The following is a 20,795-nucleotide window of genomic DNA, read 5'->3' as shown; positions in this document are numbered from 1 at the left end:
CAAAATAATACAACGAGAAACATAACAACAAAGACAACAGTTACAAGAGTGTTGAACTCGGAAATTACTAGAATCCGACATGGTAATAATTATCTCTGTTCAAAGAGAATAAAAGACAACCATAAAAACACAAAGCCGGTAACAGGGCCGCCATCTTTGCAAATGGCGACCACACAACGTTCACCGGTAGACAATATTGGTAGAACAACACACTTGAAAACAAGTGTTTACGCCAAAATAATACAACAAGAAAGATAACAACAATGACAGAAACGAATCCGTCAAACACACGAATAGTTATCACACAAAAAAACAACAAAGTTGACTCCAAAACAACAGAGCCAAAAAGGTACGTTCAGACCAGTCAGCGAAGAGAAAAAGAAGGAAGCTATAGTCATATGACCGGAACTACAATGGAGCATGCAGTAAAAGATTTAGGCCATCCCATTCACTGTTGGGATATTTGTACCAGTCCACTTGTGTGTGTGTGTGTGTGGGGGGGGGGGGGGGGATGCACTTGTTTGAGGACAGGTAATATTGAAAAGAAATAGCTCAATGGGCCCACCGACGGGGATCGTTCCCAACTGACTGCGCGCCAATTACCTTTTCCCGCCATTGTTCCTCCTTGAGAAAACAGACACGCACTCACTGGCCACTGTCACCAGTCTTGCCAGTTCGGAAGGCAGCGGTCCGGGCAGGAGCCGTTGCGAAGAGGAAGGCCGTCGGTCAGCCGAGCGACCAGCCTGACAAGGCAAGGCCTCCACCTTCACAAGCACTGTCCCCCTCCGACTCGGAAGCCGTCTGGAAAGTTCAGATCGGGAAAATCAGGTCCGGCTTCCTGAAGTTCGTGCAGGGGGACACCTCGGATCCGGCATCACTGATGGGCGGACTAGTGGAACCAGAGCTAAAACAACTGCCTGATGGAAGCGCTTACGAGCTACACACCATCAAGTCTACAGCCGGCAAGACGGGGTTGGTACTAACTCAGCGCTGAGGAGTCAACCGACAAGCAGTCCTGGTTAGAGAGATGGATAGCCACACCATCCACAGGATCGTCAAGGCCCCTTTTCGGCAGTGACTACCGGAGTGTCATAACCATCCTCGCCGACCAGAGATGGAAGCACTTCATCCCCGCCTTTGCCGATTCTCCGCTCATCAGTTCGCCGTAGGCCAACCCCCACACCCTAACGGCCTTAACGAGGCCACTCACCTGGACATATAGATCGGACTTTAAACATTTAGACCTTCGTTCAAAATTTTATGTCGAAATTACTTCTTTTTTTAATATTATTAAATAGTCCGATCCTCTCTTCCTTCTCTTATTTATTTTTGGATTGTCCTTCTAAAATGCTCCAAATTATATAAATATTCAGCCGAGCAGTCCATTATTTTTATTTTTGGCTTGTAATTTTTTTCTTTCTTTTTTTAAAATTTATTCTGTTAACCTTTTTACTAATTGCTATTTTCAAAATTCTGCCCATTTTCAACACTACTACTAATAGTAATAGTAATTTAATAGTAATATTTAATTCTGGTCTGACTGAAAAGTAAAAGGACCTATCATTTATTAAGGAACGGTAATTTTGCAACATCTTCGTGTCGTCTGCCAGCAATGCTAGCTTTTTAGTTCAATCCAGCGACTGCATTGGTTTTCCTAGGCTCACTCGGGCAATGTTTCGTATAACATCGAGACGTTGTTTCCGGTTTTTTCCCTCGACAATGCCGTTAATTATTTTGTCGACACTTCTTTTTGGTGTTCGCCATTAATCGCGTTCCAAAATTGCGAAATCTCACGTGATCTCTTGTTGGGGAATTCCACACTTGTCATAAACCAATCAAAACTGAGATCGGTAGGAGCCCGTCAAAAGTGTCCCACTTTCGAAATACTCACTTTGTTTTTTACTTAGATAAGCCAGCGTAGTGAAACCAATGCAGAGTGCGGCGTCATATATGCACCAAACGTAATTGGATTTTCTGTTCTATATGCATAATTAATAAAAATATTCCAGGGACTGTCGCTTTAAGTGTCAGTATGCAATCGTTTTTCGTTAGTATGAAATGTTTTCTGGAGGTGTTGTTTATGAAAATAAACATCAGACAGTAAAATAAAAATAATAGATTATCGGTTCTCTAGGACAATGAACACTGAAGGAGAAGAATATAATGTGCAATCTCAGTACGACTTTCACAAAAACTAAATTTTGTACAGATTGTAATGATGACTGTATAATATAAAAACACGAATATCACGTATATCATAGCACAAATGTTAAAGGACAGAAAACAAATTTAAAATCAGTAATTTATCGTATGCATCTCTCCCTCTCTCTGTCTGTCTCTGTCTGTCTGTCTGTCTCTCTCTCTCTCTCTCTCTCTCTCTCTCTCTCTCTCTCTCTCTCTCTCTCTCTCTCTCTCTCTCTCTGTGTGTGTGTGTGTGCGTGCGTGTGTCATGTGTGTGTGTGTGTGTGTGTGTGTATCTGTCTGTCTGGACCCTTTAACCCATAACACCTTACACCCAGTGGAGTAACACACCTTACTTTTGTTCATACGTTTATGTTATGGGATCGTACCTATCACATCCTGAGCAGCATGATACATTATACATTTATTCTGGCTTAGTTGTTGAATGCCATATTGACAAAATCTAATATCTGGGAATCGGTTTTCTTGTGCAGCCTGTTACCATATATTGTAAGCAGATTTGCCGATGAATGACAAAGAGTTTAGGATTCAGCTAAACACACAAAGACATTTATGAATCTAAAGAGTCGGGTCTGTGACGTTTTGTGGATTTACGCAATTGGTCAAGTAATCCGCAAGTACATAAGAATAGTGCGCTGCTATAAAGATGCAAACATTTGCTGAATATTTATGGGACAACACGCTAAACCTGGACTGTTTCACGTTTTTAGACTGTTATACGACGGGAATTATGCGACGATCAGCTTTGATTTCTCAAATAATTTTCATATTATGCATATTTGAAGGTAGGGAGTATAATATTATACTAGAAGATTCATGTATTTCTGTTTAAACTATTTTAGTCCTATTATTCAATTGAGGTTCATTGACGCTGTCTTGGGCACACATCTCGGCTATTTGGGCTGTCTGTCCAGGGAAGTGGGTTAGTGGTTAGTGAGAGATAAGTCGGTGTAGTGGTCTTACTCCTATCCATTAAACCGATGGCTTAACCACTATATCACTGTGACCGGTATACTACAAGAGCACGTTATACTGTTACATGGGAACTCTGTGCAAACGGAAAGGCGTTGTGTCTGTTTTTATTATAATAGTACATGAGATACTAACTAAGGAACGATTTTTTAGCACTAGTAATGGTTTTCGTTGTGTTTTTAAATATTACTAACGTACCGATAAACACTTTTAAAAAATGGTTGTGAAATCGTCACAATGTAAACACTAGAATACATAGCCATGTGCAAACAAAAAACATATTGGATTTCTTATACCATTGGAAACAACGTATTGCTGAGCTTATTATATATTTCAGAACAGAAAGCATTCCCTACCACCACCCCTCCTAACCCCCCTACCACTCTTGGCCCTCCCACAACAACGCCAGAATGTATAGAATGGGAATCGAAAGAAGAGGACTGTCGAGGATACACGTGTGAAAACGGACGCTGGTTGTCATATGGGATCTTTCAAAGTGAACACTGTTGTAAGATGCTGTCCGTGCCAAACCCAATGTGCGAGGGACTCTTCCCAGGTAATATGCATATACACTCTGTTTATAAATTGGTGTTTGTTTTTTGCGGTTTGTTTTGTCTTTGCTTTATTTGTTTTGGTATTCTTTGTTTGAATATTATTTAGTGCGATATTTTTATTTTTATTTTTTGCTTGATTGTGCATTTGTTTGTGGTAAGTGTTCAAGTAAACTGGTATATGTATCTAATCAATCTAGTTAATCGGTATTTATCTTGGTAGAGCCTCGACAAATACCGATTAACATAGACTCGGTTGATATTGTCCATATTAAAAAATATTCGTGACGAATCCTCTATATATTATATATTCTGTATATTATATTACATTACATTACATTACATTACATTATATAGTAAATAGATGTAATACAATTTGCAATTTTCCACCTTTAAACCGTTTGTAAAACAAAATACTTTTCGTGTTTTATTTCAGATCTTTACACAACGACTGGACCTCCTCCAACCACGGGACCTCCTCCAACCACAATTCTACCTACCACGTTGGGCCCACCCACAACAACGCCTGAATGTATAGAAGGGCAATCCAAGGCACAAGACTGCTTTTCATTTTATTGTTATAACGGACACTGGCAGCACTTTGAGTTCATTAGAAGCGAACACTGTTGCAAGACACACCCCAATCCACACCCTGTGTGTTACATAATGTTCCCAGGTAAATAATGGATTTTCAGTAGCATAATACATTATTTTTATTCCTAATATATGATATTGACGATACCGAAACACAGGAGGGTAATAATCTCTTTATGATATAATCTCAAACTTAACACAACGTGTTTTTGTAAACTGTACACGCAACTTTAATTCCAATCCGCCATTACTAGATATTCACATGACGTAAGAATATGTGGCGTGGTGTCTTTTTGAATGGAAATGACGTCAAACTCGAATGACGTCATTTTGGATGTTCTTACATCAAAATGAACTAGTGCATAACGTGTTTTTGTTTTTTTAACGCTGGACAGCTTCCAGTGTAAAATTGCTATTGAAATGTTTTTATTTGATGACTTATGAATGCATACGTCAATTATGGAGTGTCACCCTAGTAAGTTTGCTTAAATGTCAATAAACCAAGAGCCGTGACCTCGATTAATTTACATCAAATTTTTAAAGTTATCAAATTCTTAAAGTATGTACCATATAAACGACGTCATCAGATATGACGTTCCCTGACGACGTAATTTTTATGTCTATCGAAGAATGAACAAACTCCTGTTGCTATGTCTTGACCAATGGGATGACGTTATGTTGTAATGAATGTATGGGAATTTTATTTTTATATATATATATATATATATATATATATATATATATATATTTATTACTCTTTAGGATATTACATTTGCATTATTAGTCCCCTACTGGTCCAAATAGAGCAGAGTATAGGTTTTGTAACCGTCATGTCTGTCTGTCTGTCCGTCCGTCCGTCTCATATATAGTTTTGCGGACGTTTGTCCCACAATGCCTCAAGATATTGACCTGAAATTCTGTGGTTTGTTGGACTGGGTAGGGAACATGTATTGCTTTAACAGTTTCGTTAAAATACCTGCTAATTTATTGTTGCATTGAATACTACAAACGACGTAGTGACTAATTTACTAAAAATATAGAATAATTCCGATCTGGTAATGCAATAAAAAAAAGACTTGCTGCCACCATCAGATGTTTCGTATGCGAGCTTTGTGAACTAGCCCCCTGGATTCATATAATATAACATAACTTTAACCTTAATACCAACCCAAACCTAATCCTAACAAATATTTTATTTTTTATTTTATTTATTTCATTGTTAGGGTTGACCACCCTGTTACAAATATTTTATAAGTTGTTAGAGGGGTAAAATATGGACAACCTGCCGTGTTTAATTGTTTTGGGGTTTGTTTTGTTTGTTTGTTGCTGTGGTTTTCGAAAATACACATATCTAATTTAATGCTCAGGGTTAGTCATCAGAAATATAGACAGGTCATACTGTGCTGAAATGATTAAATTATCATCATCATCATCATCATCGTTTTTTTGTGGGTTTTTTTTGTGTGTGTGTGTGGGGTTTTTTTTTTTGTTTTGGGGGGGGGGATTGTTATTGTGGGTTTTTCATATTACCGTTACTGTTACTGTTTACTGCTACTACTACATGTACCACTTCTACCACTATCACCACCACCACAACCATTACTACTAACTACTACTGCTACTATTACTACTTACTTCTACTGCTGCTGCTATTACTACTTACTACTGCTGCTGCTGCTACTACTACTTACTGCTGCTACTACCACAACTACTACCACTACTGCTGCTACTATTTACTGTTACTACAACTACTACTACTACCACTACTGCTACTACTACCTACTGTTGTTACCGCTACTACTACTACTTGCGGCTACCACTACTACTACTGCTGCTACTACATACTGTTACTGCCACTACTACTGCTGCTGCTACTGCTATTACTACTGTTGCTACCACTACTGCTTACTACTACTTACTGCTGCTGCTACTGCTATTACTTACTGTTACTACCACTACTGCTGCTGCTGCTACTGCTATTACTTACTGTTACTACCACTAAAATTGCTACCACTACTGCTGCTACTACTTACTGTTACTACCACTACAACTACTACCACTACTGCTGCTGCTACTACTACTTACTGTTACTACCACTACAACTACTACCACTACTGCTGCTGCTGCTACTACTTACTGTTACTACCACTACAACTACTACCACTACTGCTGCTGCTACTACTTATTGTTACTACCACTACAACTACTACCACTACTGCTGCTGCTACTACTTACTGTTACTACCACTACAACTACTACCACTACTACTGCTGCTACTACTACTTACTGTTACTACCACTACAACTACTACCACTACTGCTGCTGTTGCTGCTACTGCTACTACTTATTGTTACTACCACTACTACTACTACTACTACTACTACTGCTGCTACTGCTACTACTTACTGTTACTACCACTACTACTACTACTACCACTACTGCTTCTAGTACTTACTGTTACTACCACTACTACTACTACTACTACTGCTACTGCTTCTGCTACTACTTACTATTACTACCACTACTGCTGCTGCTGCTACTACTTTCTGTTACTACCACCACCACTACTACCACTACTGCTGCTGCTACTACTACTTACTGTTACTACCACTACAACTACTACCACTACTGCTGCTGCTGCTACTACTTACTGTTACTACCACTACAACTACTACCACTACTGCTGCTGCTACTACTTATTGTTACTACCACTACAACTGCTGCTACTACTACTACCACTACTGCTGCTGCTACTACTTATTGTTACTACCACTACAACTACTACCACTACTGCTGCTGCTACTACTTACTGTTACTACCACTACAACTACTACCACTACTGCTGCTGTTGCTGCTACTGCTACTACTTACTGTTACTACCACTACTACTACTACTACCACTACTACTACTGCTGCTACTGCTACTACTTACTGTTACTACCACTACTACTACTACTACCACTACTGCTGCTAGTACTTACTGTTACTACCACTACTACTACTACTACTACTGCTACTGCTTCTGCTACTACTTACTATTACTACCACTACTGCTGCTGCTGCTACTACTTTCTGTTACTACCACCACCACTACTACTACTACTACTACTACTACTACTACTATTGCTGCTGCTACTACTTACTGTTATTACCACTACTACTGCTACTACTACCACTACTATTACTACCACTACTACTATTACTACCACTACTATTACTACTACTACTGCTACTACTACTATTACTACTACTACTACTGCTACTACTGCTGCTGCTACTACTACTTACTGTTACTACCACTACTACAATTACTACCACTACTACTGCTGCTGCTGCTGCTGCTACTACTACTACTACTACTATTACTACCACCACTACTACTACTACTGCTACTAATCCTACCACTACTACTGCTTCTACTACTTACTGTTACTACCACTACTACTACTACTGCTGCTGCTGCTAGTGGTATTTACTGTTACTACCACTACTACTACTACCACTACTACTTCTGCTACTACTTACTGTTACTACCACTACAACTACTACCACTACTGCTGCTGCTGCTACTACTTACTGTTACTACCATTAAAACTGCTACCACTACTGCTGCTGCTACCACTTACTGTTACTACCACTACAACTACTACCACTACTGCTGCTGCTACTACTACTTACTGTTACTACCACTACAACTACTACCACTACTGCTGCTGCTGCTACTACTTACTGTTACTACCACTACAACTACTACCACTACTACTGCTGCTACTACTTACTGTTACTACCACTACAACTACTACCACTGCTGTTGCTACTACTTACTGTTACTACCACTACAACTACTACCACTACTGCTGTTTCTGCTTCTGCGTATTCATCTACATCTTCTTTTTCTTTTAGAATTGGGGCCTGGACCATCGTGGCTTGGTTAAGCAACACAATGTTTACATTGGGAAGAATTAAACCTGGCTTGTCAGAAACTCTATATAGAATATTAACAGGGAACGTTTAATGAAACCACTAATTACTGTCAATGTTTCGTTTGTTCTGTTTTCAAGTCAAATAACCGCATATGATCTTAGTTATGGCAATCATAAAAACAAAAAACGTAGCCCAGTGGTAAGGCGCTTGTATGATGCACGGTCGATCTAGGATCGATCCTCGTCGGTGGGCCAGTTGGGCTATTTCTCGTTCCAACCAGTGCACCACGACTGGTACATCAAATGTCATGGTCTGTGCTATCCCGTCTGTGGAATCGTGCATATAAAAGATCTCTTGCTACTAATGAAAAGAAATATAGCGGGTTTTCTCTAAGACTACATATCAAAATTACCGAATGTTTGACATCCAATAGTTGATGATTCATACATCAATATGCTCTAGTGGTGCCATTAAAAATTTGTTTTTAATAAAAGGCATAATTCCACATAAGCGTGTTACCCCACTTTTCAAAGCCGTGTTAAACGTGTAGGCAAAACGCGTGGCGTTAGAAACAACAACAACGTCTTACCAACCCGGCGTGAAATGCCCCGGATGCGAAAAATGAATTCCTGTGCGCTTCACGCAGCGTGTATTTCTTTTCGTTCACCCAGTGGGTCACATTTTTGACGACAGGTCATCGTGACTGGTGAACAGACAGCGCTATCTTCCTGCATTTACCGCCATGATATAAATGCCGTGTTTGTTTCAAGAGAGAGAGAGAGAGAGAGAGAGAGAGAGAGAGAGAGAGAGAGAGAGAGAGAGAGAGAGAGAGAGAGAGAGAGAGAGAGACACACACACACACACACACACTTCGGTCAACTATTTCCATCTTGGTGGTAAAAAGAAACACGACATATTCAGACAGTGATTTTAACACATTTTAGCCCTGTACATCTATAACGAGACGTAGGGCTAAATAAATATTAAATAAATACAGTTTAGCCCTGTACATATATAACGAGACGCAGGGCTAAATAAACGAATAAATACAGTTTAGCTGTATACATCTATAACGAGACGCTGGGCATAAAGGGGCTGTTCAAATATTACGTAACGCTATTTTTGTCAAAATTAGACACCCACCCACCCCCTTGTAACGCTAGACCATACACCCCCAAAATATTACGTAACGCTCGGGGATAACACCCCCCCCCCCCCCCACACACACACACACATCCCACACCCCAATACACAGACAAAGCAACGTGGCAATATTTATTTATACCCATGGGTGCTACGATAATGTCATTAAAGTGACGTATTGCTGTACGATGGAGAAAGAAAACAGCGGGTTTTCACTTGCGCCATTTTAATTGATCACTATCATGGTTGACAAAGAAAAATTATACCTGACCCTAATTGAAGGGTATTGACGAGCTCACACAGAGTTGTCCAAAACGACGGTTCAACTTGAAGTTGCCAAAGTTTGGACGGAAATGAAGAAGCAACCAGAGGATCTCACACCTCTGCTTTCACCCGAATCCCAAGAATCTTCTTGGAAAGGAAAAATATAAATACAATATTAAAATGTCTGGTGTATTAAAGCATTTCAGCTTGATTCATAATTGTTTTGGGTTTACGTATTTACCTCTAAAAACCTACATTATATATTGTTGTCATGGCATGGCACGTTTAAGAGAAAAATTTTTTTTTACGTAATACTGTTCATTACACCCCCACCCCTTGTAACACCACATAACGCTTGGACTTACACCCCCACCCCCCTAAATGTTACGTAATATTTGAATGCCCCAAATAAATAAATAAATAAATAAAACCAAAAAAACACTACATATACTGGGTATTTTGTTGGAAAGACAACAATTTGGGGAAATTCATCATTCGGTTAAAGGCATACTGTCACGGATTTAAGGACCTTATTTCTCTAAAAGTGGATAATAAATAAAAATTACATTAATTGTTGGAAACCAAATCGCATCACCTTAACTGAAACATGATGGAGTGAAATTCATGTCATCCCTCTCGGCAATTTTAGTTTTTGGATTATGGACTATTGCCATAATTCAATTATTTTTACAAAATGTAATTAATAAATAGAGTGTGGTGGTTATGAAGATGGTTGAATAAAGTACATTTAGGAACAAATCGAATTATTTTTGTTCAGGTAATACTTCGTTAAACCATTAAATAGGTAAGTGGTCTATGACAATATGCCTTTAACCATTCTCATATGATGACATTTTATTTCGAATGCTACCTCAGCAATTGAGGACGACCTTGAAGTTGAACCAAACTATTTTGAAGTTCATTAAGGATGTTTTTGCAGGTTCAGCAATACAAATTGGGTCGTGTGCATCCGGATCAGCCTGATAATTATGTTGACCTCCACTGCCGAAACACCCACCACTACAGAGATATACAACGCAACACATTTACGAACTCATTTTCCGCCTTCCGGCATATTTTAAAGCTGCTATCTCTGGTTTCAATCTTATAAAATCAAGTCCTAAGTTCAAATACAAGCATAACTGCACTTTTAATTCACTCATGAGTTGTCGCCATTAACGCATATCGTCAAATGCTCACTACGCAGTTCGCAAAATGCTCGCCATTTTGTAACGTACCAGATGCTATACTGTACTATTTTTGTGTTTTTTTACCGTATTTGACGTCACGAATTTTAATGTGAAAGGCTTTCCCCCAGTCAGCAGCGCTCGTATATGTTTGGATTCGGTGAAACAAGCAGAGCAGGTAATCAGGTAAGATCAAAAAAGTAATTATGTACCTTGTTTACTTGTTTATGTCGTAGGGAGATATAATTGAGGCCTTTAAGCCGATATAATATTACGGCATGAGTTCCTTATTTTCCCCATAACGATTTTAAAGAAATATTTGTTAGAATTAGTTTAAGGTTAGGGTTAGGGTTAGCGATAGTTATATACAATATCTTTTAAAACAATTTGTTCTATAAAACCAACATAATGTTTATATTTCGTAATCCAGTTTCGCTATGTTTTGCCTTTGAAAAATTAGACATTTTGACTATTCTGTGTAACATTTCCTCCACAAGGGTGCTTTTGATGGTGCTTTTGGAAGAAATATAGCACAGAAGACAGAATGAGGCATCATGGGACTAAATCTTCGTTTTATTCCGTAGACGTTCGGTTCATTCCGTCAAAATACACCCTATGAGATTTATAAGTGTTAAAATGCACTTTCACTTGTTGATCCACTGCGTGCTCGAGTGGATACAGTGCTCGGCTACAGTCCCGATGGTCTGGAGTTCAAATCCAGGCCTAGCACTACGTTGTTTGTAGTGTTTAATGCAATACCCAGTTCATATGGCTAATTCAATACCCCAATAGTGGGGAAAATACTACGTTGGTGTATTAAATGACATACAGGCAATGTGGCCAATGTGGTCGTACGTATTGCCGTGATAAATCTATTGTGAGTATTGTCCGTCCCAGCCTCCATGAACAATGCTCTTTGTACATGTTTTCAGTTTGATCGGACATTAAAAAAAAGTAAAAATGTTTTGAAATGACACTTCCACCCACACCACATTTTTGTGTGCAGTAATAAAAAAAAAAGGTTCAGTCAGAAATAAATACGTATTATGAAGGTGACGTTCACTGGTGGGCACTGGCGTAGTCAGGATTTTATAGGGGGGAGTATGGGGGAACGCACCATAGTCCACAGGGAAATTCCTTTTTTTTCTACTATGGAATTTACTACAAGTTTTGTATTTCTAAGCCGATTGTTTTTTAAATTGCACACAAAAATAGGTGGGTTTTTTTCAAAAAAAAATTTTTTTATTCTACTTTTCTTTTTACATCAAACCCAAATGAAATTATTTACAATACAATTTTTTTGTAGGAGAATAAGATGGGGTTTAAAGTCCAATATGATCAACCCCACTGAAATGTTGGTAGTCTAATTACCCGAATGAAAGTTAAATTGTTCAAAGATGAAGATTAAAATTAATGTTGTTGTTTTATTGTATTAACTTATACTCCTGCGTCCAGGGATTTATCTAGATATTTTATGGTACCAGACATAAGCCCCTTCCCAAAAGCAAGTGACACTGAAAATTCCCAATTTGACATGAGAATATTTTTTTATTATGTCTACTCCAATAAATCATCATTCAGTGGCCTATATGTCACAATTATGAATCAGTTATGCTTATTTTCCCAGTTCCATCACATATAGGACCATAGTAAAACAATTCTCAATAAATCCCTGGAGTCATTATTATTATTTGTCATTAACATCCATAAATGCATTAGGCTTCAAATTCTGTTCGATTTGATTTCTTTTCTCGTGCATGCTTCATGTAATCAACATCCAATTTGTTGTCATCTGTTAGCAATTAATTTTTGAGGTTTTTTATTTCAAAGTTTGGGAACATTTTTATTAAAATCCTCCTACAAAGTAAATAAATTTCAGGTTGGTTTGACATGAGAAGAAAATTAAAAGGTTTTAGAAATAACAAAAATTACCATTTTTGTGTGCAAGTTAGAAAATAATCGGCTCAGAAATAAATAATGTGTAGCATATTCCATAGTATGAAAAAATGTGTCCCCTATGGGAAGGACTATAAATGCATATTAACTTTACACACAAAAAAGCCTGTTAATTTTACTAAATCATTATTCTTTATTCCTTACATGTAATTTACTGCTATTGGTCCACTTGATTCGTAGATATGAAGTTAAAAATGGAGAAAGATTAATTAACATTTGGTGAGTGTCACATGACCTCACACATGCCAAATCAACAAAGGTAAATTAGTAAATTTTTATGATTTTCACCCAACCCTGTTAAACGTTTGCTAAATTTATATTTGATTTGCAAAAGGTATGCTGCATTTGTGTGCCTCTATTGTAGTGAATAGGAGACACAATCCATTCACAAGTGTATATAATTTTGAGTGTATAAATTGTTATAATAATTAATAATCAGTTCATTAAAAACTTTATATTTAACAAAGTATTCATTGGTATGAAAGTATTGCCCATCTGTATTGACATCAAGTGTTAGCAACCATGGGTAAAAAAAACCCAGGTGAAGTGACTGCTGTTGACAAAACTGAATTTATTTATTTTTAAATATTAAAATGCTCATCCACTATGCATATTTCAGAAACATTTTTTTTTCATGTAGTGGCCTTAAAAATTGAAAAACTGCACATGAGCAAAAGAGTTACTTTTGAAAATACTGCCTAAATATAGTTAAAAACCTAACACACTTGCCAGTTTATTGGATGGTGTTACACTTTGTTCGCTATAATGGATTCGTCTTAAAGGGACATTCCCGAGTTTGTTGCACTTTTTAAGATGTTATTGACTAACAAAGACTTTTTAACGATTGTAATTACTTATGAAATATATTTGTTTCTTGCATAAAATATCAGTCGCTGTATAGTAAACGTGTTTCTGATCGTTCTAATATTTCTACTAGGTTAAATTTCATTTTATTTCCTAAAAATGTTGTTTTCGTACGTACGAAATTATTTCAAAACAAAATACAGTTTTGGCTTCTTACAAATATTAAGACGACCAGAAACACATTTAATATACAGACACTGATATTCTGAACATGAAAATATATTTAATATGTAAGTATAATCGTAGAAATATTTTATTAGTCGGAAACATCTTACAATGCAGCACTCAGGAATGTCCCTTTAAGCTAATTGGTCCTTTTGTTTTTTACAAAAAAAAACAATACAGTACAATACAAAATAATACAGTGTATCAGCTATAGTTATTAGGGAGCACCAGTATTTAGATTTGTTTCTTAAACATTCCAGTAAAATTCTGTTGATGATGAATCGGTAACCTATACAAGCAAGGGAAAGGGCCGTAGTAAGAACAAGGGTAAACAGAGGGCAAAGCAGAAAAGGGCAGAGCAGTGGACAACGACAGTGAAGGGAACGAGGGAGTATAACTTACCAAATGTGACACAGAAAGTGTGAAGCAACAATTTGAAAATAGGACAAGGTTAAACGTATGATTTTTATTGTATATAAACGTATAAAATGTTGTGAATGTGTTAATGAAAATCGCAGGAAATAATGTCAGGTTATCCATGTAACTCTGTTAGTATGTCACCTTCAGTATATTTTTGGTTAAAAATACATAATGGCATTAAAAAATACCAAAATTATTTTATTTATTAAAACAGTACAGTTCTTGTTACCAGTGTTACTCTTTTACTAGTCATTAATGGAATGTTTGGTCATTGCTAGATCATGTTAAAAGCTTTCCAAATAGCCAAATTAAACAAATTTCTCATAATAATGCACACATAGCATTAACTTTCTATGCATGTGCATAAACAATATGTTATTATTTCAGGGATGTCAACTGATGATGTGAGAAAACTGTCTGAAAATAACTGAAAGAGCGCTAGGAATTGTGTTTGACTTATATGAATTTAATAAGTACATCACCATCACCATATAGATACCATTTCCCACAAGAACAGACTAGTCCAAGTTGGTATAAGTGTGGCAATTATAGGGAGATGACAACAGAAATTGAAAGGAAATGCTGTGACAACCTTCCACGGAACTGCAGTTCACAACAACCAGTGTGTATTCATTGTATTCACATGTGAAATTTTATCATTAGACACTTCAGAAAAATAATAATAAAAATTAAATGTTTGCCAGTTTGGCTGTGATTAGTAAAACAAAAATTATCTCAAGATAGAAATATTCAGAATCAAAACGAATAATGGGAATAAATCAACTAGCCACTGTAAAACCGGCATTAACATCTGTATATGGTCAAATATAACATTGTTATCCCATAATTATACTAGCATAATTATGAACGTTTATCAAATGTTTCATACAACCCAGATAAATATTCCAAGTTGTATTTGTTATGGTTTCAAGTCATTGGTATAAGAGATAAACATGATATTAACTGCACACCAATTTTCTCTTACAGGAAGTTTTGCGACTCGCATACACATACAGTTAGGACAGTTTGGAACTCCACAACTTGATGCTTGGTTACTACAACAAGGCCATGATGCATACAGCCTATAGCCAGTTTGTCTTGTTGAAAAAAGGTCGTCTAGGTGTGATATCAAGCTGTTGTGTTTCGAGAATCCGATATAAATTTCCACACCAATATGGCAGTTACGTGGGTTTCACTCCTGATAGACTGGCTTGGTAGCTTATTGTGGTTTAAAGACAACATTCAAATACTGATTGGAATCGACTTCGTTTCTTGGAAACCAGAACTTCTGTTGCCTCTGGTTCTATCTCTGCAATGGTTCTGGATATCCTTCTTGGATCATCCTGTGAAATTGTCACTGGATATTGCATGTTCAAATATGCCTCATCTGTTCTTTTGTGCATGATCTGTGTTAATAATTCAAGAATGTACTGGTACAATTTCTTCTCCAAAACGGGCACCACACTCTTACTCTGCTTGGAATATATTCGATGATGCCTGAAATTAATGATAAATATGGATAATTAGTACATAAAATATTTAAATGTGTGGAAGGTACTGTTAATTGTCTATAAAGTTCAAATATATTAAACATTTATTTATGCATTCCACGAGATCTAACCATTTCACTCATTTAACTCATATATATATATATATATATGAAATAATAATAATAATAAATCAATAGGGCTTCTTGAATTTTTATCAAATCCACTAGCCATATTTTTACTAGCCACAATTAAAATTTCACTAGCCATAGTTTACTTTAGTTTATACAATTTTACTAAATAATAGTAATAATCAGATATGTGACCTAAAGAGGGAGATAGAGCTTAAAAACACTAACATTGGGGGTTGGGTGGGGCAGAATATGTATATTTACAAAATAGACGACTGCAACATTTGACTTTTTTCTTCCTTTTTTTCAATAGCCATCGGGCATGGTAATAATAATTTACAAGCCTAACATTGAATATCACTAGCCATGGGAGTGGGACTACCATAATCTAGAAGCCTTATACAAGTGAAGAAATAAATCTTTATATGTTGATATACATGTACAATACTGAAAATTGCTATATATATTTATATGAATAAATTACTGAAAATCTAAAAAATGCAAGAATAATGGTAAACAAAATAATATAAAATAATAAAAATGCAAGATAATATACATGTACACTGACCCTGGAGAATGTTTGGTATTGTGGTTGGGCTTTCTCTGTGAGGTTCTTCATACCTGTTATAAACATAAGTGAATAAATAACACAAAGAAAGATTTCAATTTGATACAATCCATATACCTCAGATGAGCAATTTACTAACTTGGCTAAATAACTCTTCTTCATAATGAAACAAAATAAAAAATTGAAGTATATATATACACTAAAAATGGCTTAATATATAATACATTTGAAGAAATTACCTGAAAATGTAAAAAGATCAAAATAAAAAAATATTTTTTTAGGTGACATAAAAAATTAATAAGAGAGGGCTTGTTCAAAAGTTCGCATTTAGACTTTGCTAATACACATGCGTACCTCCTTCAAAACCCCTGGATCTGTCCTTGGCAGCACCTAGTTCAAGGGGGTTTGTAGGCACACATGGAGGAATATTAGCTGCCAGGGGGTCTAGACTGGTGAGAGGGGATCAAGTCATGCTCCCCAAGAAATAATATTGAATATCCCCACTGCCAGACAGATTGCTTTACTGGGGGGAGGGTGTGTGACCCCCAAAACTGACCCCCCCCCCCCCTCCACATAACTGGCTACTTGCACAGGTCTCCAGAAAATATAGGAAATGGTTCCCATTTTATGTTTAGTGTAAAAGTAACCTTTTTGTCTACATGGAGACTAAAGTTTGTTTGTTTTGTTTAATGACACCACTAGAGCACATTGATTTATTAATCATCGGCTATTGGAAGGAAGGAAGGAAATGATTTATTTAACGACGCATTCAACACATTTTATTTACAGTCATATGGCGTCAGACATATGGTTAAGGACCAGACAGATATTAATAGAGGAAACCCGCTGTTGCTGCTGCATGGGTTACTCTTTTTGATTAGAAGCAAGGGATCTTTTTATATGCACCATCCCATAAACAGGATAGCACATACCATGGCCTTTGATATACCAGTTGTGGTGTACTGGCTGGAACGAAGAACTGAGAAAACTTTAAATGTTTTCTCTTTTATAGAGATATTACCTGTCCTCAAACAAGTGCACCCCCCCCCCCCCACGCAAGTGGACTGGTCCGAAAATCCCAACAGTGAATGGGATGGCCTAAATCTTCTACTGCATGCTCCCTTGTAGTTCCGGACATGTGACTATAGCTTCCTTCTTTTTCACTGAGTGCATCACACGGATGACGGGAAGCGGGGAGGCTCGGGCGGGAATAAACCCTTGAGGACAGGTAATACCTCTATAAAAGAGAAAACACTTAATGTTTTCTCCATTTCTTTTCAATATTACCTGTCCTCAAACAAGTGCAGCATTCAACAGATGATGGTGGGTACCAAAATCAGAAGATGTTCCTGTAATCTCCCCAAGACCGGATGGAAACTGACCAGTGGAAGAATTAGGTCAACCATAAAGACCCCTCTTCCAAGGAATGCCCGTCACAGCCCAATGCAGGTGATGTCAGGAACAACAACCGGAAAAGGCGGCAACCATCAGCAGTGGCAAGCCCAACACCAAGAACCCAACAGGAACTGGAGACATAAGCCACACCATATGCAGGTTCTGACAGGGTGGGAAGACGTAGCCACCAGGGATGCAGGTATTAGGTAACCTCCAACGTATTGGAGTGTTATTAAAAATAACGAGCAACAATGTATGGGTGCATCCGTCAGAACACTGAACTAAACAGGCCCCTGAGTGTTTTCTGACCAGTACACCAAAAACCTGTTAGTCCAGTTAGGAAACATAATACCAAATGCAGATTGTGCAAAGGTAAATGTTATCCTGACAAAAGTTCCGGCACCAGTACGTGAAAGGTGCAAAAGAACAAATGTCTCAGCAGTTCTCAGCTGTTGATTCGAAGGACATCTCGGTGTGCAGCCTAGAAGATGCCTAGAGGATGGCTAGTGTTCACCAGTGTCTGCGCAGGCACCACATGACCCAGATGATGAAAGCCCTCAACATCCTCAGTGGAGACGTCCATCAGGTAAGAGTTGGCAAAGATGGAGTCCGTCGCTCAGAAACAGCCAGTGAGTATGTGTTGGATAGGAGTGTTACAGCGCAAGGACATGGTGGCAGCCAGTGCATGCAGTTCATGCGGGTTTCATGCAGAATGAGCAGGCAAACCTGCCGTCTGGTACGCCGACAGAATCGTAGATCTAATCCAAGGAGTCTGGTGACAAGAAAGGAACAACCTCGAACGGCATTGGCGAAACGAGAGAGTCCTTTTAATATAGTGGTTCAGAGTTCGAACAGGACACAAAGCCAAGTCTTTAGTATCGGCCGGACCCAGGATGGACGATAACTCTTGGACCACATACATTCGCGGCGCTTGATCAGGAAGCTGATTCTTCGCCACAAACCCCAAGGTAACCGACTTGCATTCATGGTGAAATCGAACTAGGTCCACATCCAAGACATGTAGTTCAGAAACACGAGCAGCCGTTGCGAACCCCAACAAGAAGACAGTCTTCCGAGTAACAGCTTCCAAGGAGGACTCTTTCATTGGCTCATAGGGTGCCACAGTCAAGGACCTCAAAACCAGATTCAAGACCCACTTCGGAGGATAAAGCGATGAACTTGATCTTCTAATTTAGACCTGTTAATCATCTTATGGATCTCTCGGATAGCAGATAACTTCGTACCAGTAGCAGGATCACGGACAGTAGTGAAGACCGAGACGTAACCCACAATCGTCCAGCCCTTGAGCTTCAGAGACATACAGAGGTACACCAGGAAATCAGCCAGACGAGGTACAGGAACCGCCTGAGGCATGAGTTGCTGCCGCAGGCACCATTGGATATTGTACGCCGCAGTAGGAGATGATCGATGAGCCGTCAAAATTGCCGCAGTAGAATTGGAAGAAAAACCCTTCTTCAGGCCTATGGCAATACGGTCCACACATGTAGCCGGCATAAGCGTGGTTCAGATGGTAGAGCCGAGATGTGGGATGCAGCAGCAGATGAACCCTCTGGCAGAGGCAGCGAATGTATATCGGTGCGATCAGCAGCAGACGACAGCAGGATCGGAAGCAGGAAGGTGTATGCATCCATCTGATCCAAGCTGATATCAAGAGCACCTAGGTCGATGGCATCTGGATCTGGAACTGGCGACACATAGACCCGAAGTTGAAGGTTGAACAGGTCGATGTTCGGTGTCCAGAAACGCTCGCACCCCCATCGAAATGCCTCCGGATGTAGCATCCACTCAGTTGATTGTGGAGATGACAGCCGGGATAGACAGTCTGCTAGGACGTAGACCACTGGAATATGTCGTGAACGGAACAGCAGAGGCACGTCAGCCGCAGAAGACTACTGGATTGTGCTAATTGATGTAAGCCGCCGCGGTCATACTGTCTGTGGCCACCATGAGAGTCGCTCCAATCAACTGTTGGTGCCAGTAGCACTGCTTCTTCTGGAGACCACAGCCCAGACAACGTCTGGTCGTTGAGGTCACGCATCGGCAAACAGATGATGAGTCGCCTGGAATGGCCGCAAAAAAACTCTGTTGAAGACGTTCACCTGGCGTTAACACCATCAGAGACTGGACTGCATGGCGACTGGTAACCGGATCAACAAAGTTATTGTACTGAATGCATGGATTCAGAAACAACTGGATATGGCGAAGCTGGATGCGACCTCTAAGCGTCAAATCTTGCGCCGAAGTCAAAATTACTCTTGCAATGATACTTCATGAAACAGTAGTAGAGTGATGCAGGAACCAGGACATCGGAAACAGTGATCCCGTGAAACAGTCAAGAGCCACCGACAGCGTAGCGACTCGCGACGCTATATGCCCAATATACGTGGAAGTGAAGCAATGCAAACAGCAACCGGCTAAAATCCACGGCCGTCACACCACCTGGTGCGAGACATCAGCAGAGACAGTCTAGACAGCATCGGTCAGAAATGATAAAGCCTGATAATTATGACTTTAGGAATAATGACTTTAGGAATACTATATTTACATCAATATATTGATAACTTGTGCAGTTAAAACGGAAAGAAAGAGAGGTAATCAGATTGTCAGACAGCGTGCTTTAACCTGAATTAGATATAAGCACGAAAATAAGGTGAAATGAACGAATGAACGAATGAATGAATGAATGAAATGTAATATTCTCTACATCTTACACAACCCCACACAAATTATTAAACGGCTATACCTGAAAGTATTTAGTCTTTAAATACGACACAATCCCGCATTTCATCATTTTGGCTTTGAGTTTATGTCCTAGAACGAAAACAGTCACCATTACGCCTTTTGTTATACTTGTATTCGTGGCAACGTAACTGCGAATTGTTCAGTAGCATTATGTATTTGCACAACACATTTCGCAAACAGTGTTAGTAACTGATGAACATATTTCTTAC

The 20,795-nt window shown here is 38.6% G+C and overlaps 1 protein-coding gene and 1 long non-coding RNA gene across 2 annotated transcripts; both read left to right on the top strand.

The window, feature by feature from the left end:
* Positions 1-2,884: 2,884 nt before the first annotated feature.
* On the top strand, positions 2,885-8,356 carry LOC121379908. Its single transcript, XM_041508580.1, has 4 exons — positions 2,885-2,987; positions 3,512-3,730; positions 4,162-4,401; positions 8,223-8,356. The coding sequence occupies exons 1-4, from the start codon at positions 2,933-2,935 to the stop codon at positions 8,252-8,254; spliced, it is 546 nt and encodes a 181-aa protein (XP_041364514.1). The 5' UTR covers positions 2,885-2,932; the 3' UTR covers positions 8,255-8,356.
* A 2,467-nt stretch (positions 8,357-10,823) lies between these two features.
* Positions 10,824-15,221, top strand: LOC121379337. Its single transcript, XR_005958834.1, has 3 exons — positions 10,824-11,023; positions 14,083-14,279; positions 14,630-15,221. It is a non-coding gene; the product is annotated as an uncharacterized LOC121379337 (long non-coding RNA).
* Positions 15,222-20,795: the final 5,574 nt, after the last annotated feature.

Source organism: Gigantopelta aegis, chromosome 8, assembly GCF_016097555.1.
Source record: "Gigantopelta aegis isolate Gae_Host chromosome 8, Gae_host_genome, whole genome shotgun sequence".
Classification (NCBI taxonomy): Eukaryota; Metazoa; Mollusca; class Gastropoda; order Neomphalida; family Peltospiridae; genus Gigantopelta; species Gigantopelta aegis.
The sequence above is the reverse complement of the archived record's forward strand: the minus strand, read 5'-3'. Positions and strand labels throughout refer to the sequence as shown.

Excerpts from the sequence above, each read along its gene's own strand:
- LOC121379908 (XM_041508580.1), top strand. The coding sequence starts at position 2,933 with ATGCGACGATCAGCTTTGATTTCTCAAATAATTTTCATATTATGCATA. Across the intron at positions 3,731-4,161 it reads GTGCGAGGGACTCTTCCCAG|ATCTTTACACAACGACTGGA; the intron begins GTAATATGCATA and ends GTTTTATTTCAG. Across the intron at positions 4,402-8,222 it reads GTGTTACATAATGTTCCCAG|AATTGGGGCCTGGACCATCG; the intron begins GTAAATAATGGA and ends TTTTTCTTTTAG.